The sequence below is a fragment of the Nanorana parkeri genome, unplaced genomic scaffold (genome assembly GCF_000935625.1).
Source record: "Nanorana parkeri isolate BGI_ZX_2015 unplaced genomic scaffold, ASM93562v1 scaffold127, whole genome shotgun sequence".
NCBI classification, from domain to species: Eukaryota; Metazoa; Chordata; class Amphibia; order Anura; family Dicroglossidae; genus Nanorana; species Nanorana parkeri.
In genome coordinates, this window is record NW_017306395.1 from 341,664 (window position 1) to 351,151 (window position 9,488).

General features: G+C 40.8%; 2 protein-coding genes across 2 annotated transcripts in view; both read left to right on the top strand.

Moving 5' to 3' along the window:
- HMX3 (H6 family homeobox 3) overlaps positions 1-1,027 on the top strand; it is a 2,022-nt gene extending 995 nt beyond the window's left edge. The window contains exon 2 of the mRNA XM_018553684.1: positions 246-1,027. Within this exon, the coding sequence (XP_018409186.1) occupies positions 246-865 (620 nt within the window). The 3' untranslated portion in view covers positions 866-1,027. The remainder of the gene's footprint in view (positions 1-245) is intronic.
- Positions 1,028-7,045: 6,018 nt separating this feature from the next.
- The window catches only part of HMX2 (H6 family homeobox 2), a 32,115-nt gene continuing 29,672 nt past the window's right edge, over positions 7,046-9,488 (top strand). Inside the window, exon 1 of the mRNA XM_018553692.1 lies at positions 7,046-7,135. Coding sequence (XP_018409194.1) covers positions 7,053-7,135 — 83 coding nt within the window. The 5' untranslated portion in view covers positions 7,046-7,052. The remainder of the gene's footprint in view (positions 7,136-9,488) is intronic.

The window sequence follows — 9,488 nt, forward strand, 5'->3', positions numbered from 1 at the left end:
TAAATAATAATACCATTAATATGATTTTTTTTTTTTAGTAAATGCAATGCTCTAAAAATAATGAACTGGCAGAGAATGCAGCAAATAGCCACTTTTTGTATCATGCATCAATGCCAATCTGGTTTTATTTAAAGGGCAGTATACAAGGATGGTGATCTGGTGTATGTAATCTTGTCTTTATAGATGACAGTGATCATGTTATGGTTGACAGTGACTAATGGCTTGTTGTTGCTTGTTCCCTTTAGTTCCTGTGAAGAGACTGCTGCTGTGCCCCTCTTCACCAGTCTCGGGGGGTGAAAGAGACTCTCCGGAGCCCCTGCACAGGCTCAAGCAGGACCTTGACCCCAAAGAGAGCGACTCCAAGAGCCCCGAGGAGATCATCCTAGAGGAGAGCGATCCCGAGGAGTCCAAGAAGGACGAGAGTGGGGAGGACTGGAAGAAGTTGGATGACCACTCAGACAAGAAGCCCTGCAGGAAGAAGAAGACCCGGACGGTGTTCTCCAGGAGCCAAGTCTTCCAGCTGGAGTCCACCTTTGACATGAAGAGGTACCTGAGCAGCTCCGAGAGGGCGGGACTAGCGGCCTCTCTGCACCTGACTGAGACCCAGGTGAAGATCTGGTTCCAGAACCGCAGGAACAAATGGAAAAGGCAGCTGGCAGCAGAACTGGAGGCTGCCAACCTGAGCCACGCCGCTGCCCAGAGAATCGTCAGAGTGCCCATCTTGTACCACGAGAACTCCTCAAGCACAGAGAGTGCCGGCTCTGGGGCCAACGTGCCAGTCAGCCAGCCCCTACTGACATTCCCCCACCCTGTCTATTACTCTCACCCCGTAGTCACTTCAGTGCCCTTACTCAGGCCTGTGTGAGGGCTGGAGGACTTCTTTAAGCACCAACGTAGGGATGGACTCATTTCAGGAGATTCCACGTTGGTTAGGTGGACAGGACAATCCGCCAGACACCCTAAAGCTGCAGGACTTGAAGAGAACTAGGACCCCCTTAGGGCCACACAAGAGCAGTGGTTAAAAAAAAAAAAGAGGACTTCACAATACAGGTCTAAACTCACAGCTTCTAAGTGAACAAAACGCGCAGGTATTTGTCACTCCCCCTATTACTTTTTTTTTCTTTAAAAAGGGCAAATGTTACATTTATTTACTGTTCAATTTGCCAAAATAAAAATTCAAAAATGACCTAGAGTTGAATCCAATGACAAAGAGTCACCCCAAGTAAACGACAATACTGTAATATTTTTGTTTTCTAAAAAAAAAAAAAAAACATAAAAAAGATTGTAAAAAATTGCATTGTTTGTAAAAAAACACACACAATTGTTTTGCTCAATTTTGTAACTCCTGTTTCATGTGTTTAATTATTATTATTTTTTAACACTGGCTTATTTATTATAAAGTCTGCACCACAGGTACATGGTCATATTTTATTCCTACCTACCCCCCCTCCTCTTCCTTTTTCCAAACAGACATTTTGACTTGAAACAAGCTGTACATTTCATTTTTTTTGTTGTTTTAATTATTTTTTTTTTTTAAATAACTGTGTTGTAATATATTTCTTGGATTGTGCAATAGGAAAAGGCAACTGTTAGCCCCTCGCTGATTCCCTGGTTATCTGTGTTCACTTACCAATGAAGGAAACAAACAATAAAACAGTATATAGAAGTCTATGACACCTTATAAACCATAATCACATAACATTGGCAAAAGGCAACAACATGAAACAAAACGTTTAAAGATAAAATAAAAATAAGAAGGGGCTGGAACATGAGGGTTTCCTATTCCTTGAGAACTGAAGCTGGGCTTTGTACTAAAGGGACAATCAATGATGTAATTTAAGTTATTTTGTAATTGTACAGTATGAATACATGGTGGGAGCTGAGGCTTTCCGTGCCACCCCTGCTTTGTAAGGACATGGCACAGCGCTGGGCACCATCTCCCCTCCTGTATCTGGGACAAAAACGGAAACAAGTTTTCTTTTGTTTTTGTTTTTTTTCTTCTTTTTAAATGAGATATATTTGTAAAAATTAATGTTTGTTGTGAAAATGAAATAAAAAATACACTTTCCTTAAATCATAGTTTCTGTTTGATTTTGCACGGGGCTGCGCATAACGCGCAACGGTCTGGGCTCTCCAAAACTCTACAGCAGGTGTCAGGGTCGGAGCCCCTTATTATATGATTTCTGTCTATCTAAATGAATGGTTATTTTTTAATATCAAATAAATGTAAGCACCTTAGACAGCATAGTAAATGACACGGTTGATTAGCAAGAAATAATAGGGATCAGGAAACTGCTTTATTGTTGTTGTTATTATTGTTATTATCATTATTATTATTATTATATAATTAGCATTATATTTTTTATTAGCATTAGATGATTAGCATTATTATTGTTATTGTTATTATTATTGTTTTTTCTTCTTCTTCTTCTTCTTCTTCTTCTTCTTCTCCTTCTTCTTCTTCTTCTTCTTCTTCTTCTCCTTCTCCTTCTTCTTCTTCTGATTATTATTATTGTTACTTTTTTGTTATGATTATGATTATTATAATTATGATTTATTATTATATTATCAGGATGATAATGATCAGTATTTGGCGTTATACATCGTTACAATGTAATAATAGCTCTACATTTAATCCTTTCAGAATTTCCAGCAGCTACCCCAGACAAGTCTATCAGCGCTCACTCCCTTTTAATATTCCTAATTTATTGAGACGAGGCGTTGAGTTCAATAGCTGTGCCTTCCTAAATTCAAGACATAAAAATAAATAAGCCATTGGAGATGAATTTGGAGATCCCACAGTGGAACAGACGTGCCAGCTAATTCACCATACCAAACAATAAATAAAAATACATCTGCTGTACTAAAAAAAAAAATAGAAAAGGAGAAAAAGAAAAAAAAAAGAAGCTGGTTATTTTTTTTAAATTGCATAGGACCTAAAGATTTCTCTTGTTCTTTTTAACTCTGAAAATGAGAGGTGAGCTTTTGAGGTGCGTTAAAAGCGCTTTGGAGCGCATCACTGACCTAAACATTAAAACGCTTTTTTTCACACCACTCACCTCCCATAGATTATATTATCACCTCCACAGTTTATATTTTTTGACTGAGCCTAGTTAAATAATAGCTGTTTTTATGTAATTTTTATTTTCTGTTCATCCCACAAAAAAATAAAACTTCTCTTAAAACGCAGAGGAAAAAATGACAACTGGCGCAAGGATGACTTTCTTTTTTTGTCTTCTCTCTCCAGCTTGTGTTTTATGTACACACTTAAAATGTGTACGTGTGTATGTGTGTGCAGTTGTCTACAATCCTCGTCCTATTACTCCCAACAGTTCTAGGAAATACCGGAGCCAGATTGTGTCCAAACGTTTAAAAAAAAAAGGCATCCAGCCCTGGTGGCACGCACCGACCCTTGTGGTGGCAGTAAAAAAAAAAATGCCATCAATTCAGCTTGATAGAAAGAAAAACTCTTGAAATAATTGGAGCGTGTGTGTTAAATGTTTTGAAATGAAACAAACAGACAAAAAAAAATCAAAGTTTATTTGCAGCCAGTTTGAAATGAAAACCTTGGCATGTGACCTAAATGGAAAAATAAACATTTCGAGTCAAAACTATGTTGCTTGTGTGTGTGCTCACAACACTGGGATGCGTCCGTTTGTTTGCAATGGCAACTTTTCTAGAAGTCAGAGGGAGCTCATTAAATTGTTTCAATCCCAAACAAGCGTCAGATGGAACCGAGAGATTCCCATGTTACCAAATCAGAAGAAAATAACTTCTTTATTTGGGGTTTGTGTCTTCTTGACTCAGCCAGTCCTCACTAGAAGAGCTGGGGATGGTGGCTGCGCCTTTGTGTCCTGTCCCCTAGTACATTGCAATTGTTGTTACTTTAGCGCAGCGCTAAGACGATCCAAAGGCGGTTTTGTTGCTTCAAACCGGTTCCAGAAGTGAATGCAGAACAATACAATCTACCAATTTGCAGATAAACTGCACGGTGTATTTATCTACAAATAGCTGTCATTCGTGCAGGTGTGCCCTGTGCTACATGAAAGCTGTGTCTGTGCCACAAATAGGACAGCAAATGTATAAAAAAAATAAAACACAAATGACAGCTGATACCCACAGGATCCATCCTTCATCTTCCGAATCAAACTGGTTGCTACAGGTAACAACTCTTCTTTAGTTTTGGCTTCTGTCCTCACCAGCTGCTCTGCCCCTGAGAGATGCCAGCGCAGCGCTAAATCTATATTACTGCCTGCTTTTTTTTATATATATGTTTCAGGATCAGAAATTCAGGTGATGGAAAAGCTGAGAAAATTTACATTTTAGGATCTTAAAATTATTCCTGGTTACCTGGGCGATGCTGGGAGATTTGAATACAGGATCCCATTGATGGGGGAGCAATGTGTTGGAACAATCACATATATAGAGGAGCAATGTACTGGGCTATAGAATCAGAGGAGAGCAATGTATTTGGATACATATAGAGGAGCAATGTACTGGGATCCATAGAGGAGCAATGTACTGGGATACATATAGAGGAACAATGTATTGGGATATATATATATATATATAGAGAGAGAGAGAGAGAGAGAGAGAGAGAGAGAGAGAGAATGGTACATGGTACATGGTACATATAGAGGTGCAATGTATTGGTGTATATACAGATGGTACATATAGAGGAGCAATGTATTGGGGTATATATAGAGGATACATATAGAGGAGCAAGGTATTGAGCTACATATAGAGGAACAATGTATTGGGATATATATAGAGGGTACATATAGAGGAGCAAGGTATTGTACAGAATCATAGAGGGTCAATGTATATGGATACAGAATTACATTTATACAGGAGCAATGTATTGGGATACAGAATCCGACCTATAAATGAGCCTTATTGGGATACAGAATCATAGAGGAGCCTTGTATTGGGATACAGAATCATAGAGGAGCCTTGTATTGGGATACAGAATCATAGAGGAGCAATGTATTGGGATACAGAATCATAGAGGAGCAATGTATTGGGATACAGAATCATAGAGGAGCAATGTATTGGGATACAGAATCATAGAGGAGCAATGTATTGGGATACAGAATAATAGAGGAGCAATGTATTGGGATACAGAGAGGAGTCTTGTATTGGGATACAGAATCATAGAGGAGCCTTGTATTGGGATACAGAACCATAGAGGAGCCTTGTATTGGGATACAGAACCATAGAGGAGCTTTGTATTTGGATACAGAATCAAAGAGGAGCAATGTATTGGTATACAGAATAATAGAGGAGCAATGTATTGGGATACAGAATAATAGAGGAGCCTTGTATTGGGATACAGAATAATAGAGGAGCCTTGTATTGGGATACAGAATCACAGAGGAGCAATGTATTGGGATACAGAATCACAGAGGAGCCTTGTATTGGGATACAGAATCATAGAGGAGCAATGTATTGGGATAGGGAATCCGATTTTTAGAGGGGCCTTGTATTGGGATACAGAATCATAGAGGAGCAATGTATTGGGAATCCGATTTTTAGAGGGGCAATGTACCAGGACATAGAATCCCATTCATACATTGGGGGTGCAGGCTTTGGTATTAAATTGTGCTCTATCTTGGCTGCGTTATGCTGTACATTAATACCTTTTCTATATTAATGACCCAGCAATTAGGTGGTGGAGTGTCATGATTAAATGTGAGTGGGCTTTTTATGCAATAGTGCGGATTGGGAGATAGACATGGATGAGGGATATTCAGGATACAAAAAGCCTAAAAAAGGATTTTTGTTTTGTTATTTCCAGATGAAAGGCTGAAGTCAGGAGCCCAGATTATACCACCTGTGAAATGTCCGAGGTAAATACACAGCCCCTGAATAAGCAAATGAAACTATTAAAGGGGATAAAGGGAAGTAGAAAATAAAGATCTTTGTGTCCTGAGCGCTGAGCCACAAGTGCGCTCCTGTGTATTACAACTGACAGCTGCCCTCTTCTAGAGAAATGCAATTACAGAGCTGGAATAAGGACTCTTCTTCCTCATCTCTTGCCTGGATCTGGGGCTAGATGGAGGGGGCTGTGTCCCCCCTACCCCCCCCCCTGGGCATCCCTATTCAGATTTTGGACTGGCACAAGTGAGGCTGGCATGGCGCAATCAGAAGGTGGCACAGATTGTGGCACAGGGTCCAGGCTGCATGTTTGGCACATATAACCATACTATATTCTCTGATATAGCCCACCTTGCTTATTGGATTAAGCAGGTGCCGGAGTTGCTATGTGCCATCCTTACCACCTTACCCGGGATTTTGACTGCCACTCATTCATCTGCGTCATGGTATGGTGCATTGCCCCTTGGAACAGAGAGTGACACAGGACGCAGGGTGATTTTGGATGGCACAAATCCAAGTTAGGGCATGAAGTCCAGAGTCAATGGCTAACGTACTATAAAGTTATAAGAACAAAGGGTCAGGGCTACTAAATCTCAGGGGGGATGGTTAAATAGTGCTAGAAATGCAGTGGTGCCATAGTGCAGCAGCGACCTGTGCCAAGAAAATCCAAGAAGAGTACAATAGGGAGGTAGCTTTGTACTGAAAGGAAGGTCACCATGGTCAGTGCAGCGATACTGACCCTGGCATTCAGTTGGCAGCCCTTAGCACAGTGCAGGTTGTATTTCTCTCTAGCTGGGCGCCCATTACAGCCGCCTTCTGCCCCTACCCTCAGTGGCTGGGCACCTGGCTCTCTCAGCCACTTTGATTAGGGCAATCCAGTAAATCGGTCCGGTTTCCCCTCCCAATCTACTTATAAGTCCCCGGCCACTTGTGATGATTCCTGAGGTTGGATTCTCAATCTGTGCGTTTGTTTCCAATTAAGAGATGGAGCCTCTGCCCATGCCCAGTGTTTTGAATCAAGCTGAGCAGATCTCGCTTCGCCTGTTTGTATTAACAACACACATGTATTTCTTTTATTTGATAGTAAATACTCCGCGTCTTTGTATAGCAAACACGGCAGAAATATATAAACTTCCAGACAAGCACTTGTGTTCTGTACTCAGCCAGGAGACCGCATGCTTCTGCCAACAGGCTGCTCAGCTAACCTTCAGCCAGCCTCACCCTCCCGCACTGCTTGGGCTCACCCTCACCTGGACAGGTCAGTGACAGCATGGGGCATACTAACAGGAGGTTGGGGGGAATTGGTGTGTGTGTGTGTGCATGTGTGAACCCTCTCTCCTACTACTGACACTACAATGACCAGGAAGGGTGCTCCAGAAGTGGCTAGTGATGGACTGTTCCATGGAGAACTAATAGATGATAATGCTCATAGCAGATTTATGAGGTGCTTTGTACGTTTTATGAGATCGCCTTACAGCAAACATTATAATTGCAATGGAAAACCAATACATGAGAGTCACATAGCCTACAGAGGGTCTTCTACTCCTAATAGGGGCTTAACTCTAATATCTATCTATCTATCTATCTATCTATCTATCTATCTATCTATCTATCTATCTATCTATCTTTCTATCTATCTATCTATCTATCTATCTATCTATCTATCTATCTATCTATCTATCAATCTATCTATTTAGCTATCTAGCTATCAATCTATATATCATATAGAGATGGGTGGACAGACCGACAGATACAACATAGGTAAAAATCGTTTTTTATTGGTTATAGCTGAGTAGATAGATATATAGATAGATAGATAGATAGATAGATAGATAGATAGATAGATAGATAGACAGACAGACAGACAGACAGATAGATAGATAGAGTTCTGCACATTTATAGCTATAATATGTGTTATATATATTAGAGTGAGGCAACTGCATGGGCCCATGAAGTCTAGTTATCTTTGGCAAGAGCTCCTGGGTCCATGAGGTCAGGATGCCAAGACAGGGCTACCCTTTTCAAGTTATAATTTCTATTGAATACACCAGCAAGTCTTTTCTCTTCATGTTTCTTTTTACCTCCTATTTTCTGCTGTTTGAGCTTTTAATAGTCTTATAAAGATCGAAAAAGGTGACAACTGTGTGGAAACCAATGAAATCTGAGGATTAGCCTTTCCCTTGATGCCATTTGGGGGTGATATAACAGCGTTGCACCATTATGTTTCCTCATATTCACTAATTTCATTCCACAACTATGTACCAGTTATATATATATATATTTATATATTTATTTTAGAAAAATGATTATACCTCTAATATTTGCTGAGGCTGTTCCACCTTTGCTAGAGCTAATCAGATCAGGAATTTAAACATCAACTTGGAAAAACAAGAAGATAAACCCCACCAGTGTAATTACAGACAACACTTCCACTCTTAAATCTTCTTCAGTAACGAATTTAATCCACGTCAGATTTTTTGTTTATGTCTAAACAAAGGGGGGCATTGGTCTCTCTCTTACCCTCATTGAGTATTGGGCTCAGCAGACAGTGTCCTGATCTTGCAATGGGAAATGCCCCCCCCTTCTTGTGAGGATGGCTATGACGAGGCAGGGGGCAGATATGACCCTCTCAGCAGCTTTGCATATGCTAAACCTGGCCTCGATCAGCCCCGTCCAGCCGACTATCAAGCCAGAGTGTCGCAGCGAATAATCACTTTAGTCTATCGACTCGGAAGAGTGTGCGAAGCGAATGAGCAGCCCATTAAGAAACATTAACAGATTGCTGCAGCATAATGCTCCGGTCCATATTGATCGTCAAATGTCTGTAAAATATTGTTTCAAATGAATTGTTCCATGCTATGCTGTCACTTATAGTGACCTTGGTTTGTTCTCCAGCAGCCAAATGAGCCTTTCATGGCTGTTATTAGATTAACAAGTTTTAACAAACAGCACTGCAGGCTAGGAGGCTTTGTGAATTAGGGTCACAATTCAGGAACAGGGGGGCGTATTCATCTGGGTTATGTTTTCAGGATTTCGACAATCACCCCCTCCCTCCCATGCAGCACTTAGTTAAATGTTCCCTGTAATATTATGCACCCCCCCTCCCTAACTCATCCTTTGTGACCTTCCCATCAAGCAGCAAACGTTTCAATTCCAGGGTAAAATATTCCACTGTGGAGGGGGGATCCTAGAACACCTGCACTGATCTAAGACACCATCAAATACCATTTCAATGAAAGGTCAGCCCACCAAAACCTCATATTTCAGTTGTAGGTGGAGACAGATGGGTTCTGTCACCCATGGACTCTTCATATCTCTTAGGGGATCGCCATTGCAGATTATGAGGCTCTTTTTCCCCATGCCAAAAAGTTAAATGAGTTGATTTACTAAAGGAATAGAGACTGTTCACTTACCGTCACCCTTGCAAAGTGAATAAGATGTGTTCACTTTGAACACAAGGTCATGTGCAAGGGGGCATTTACTAAGGGAATAGAGACTGTCAGTGGGGAAGCTAGACATTCTGTCAACCGGGGGCAAAGACCAGAGTTGGTCCCCCCACCCCCCCAAGGGAGATGTTCCCAAACACATGGCAAATCCCCTTCTAAAGCAAC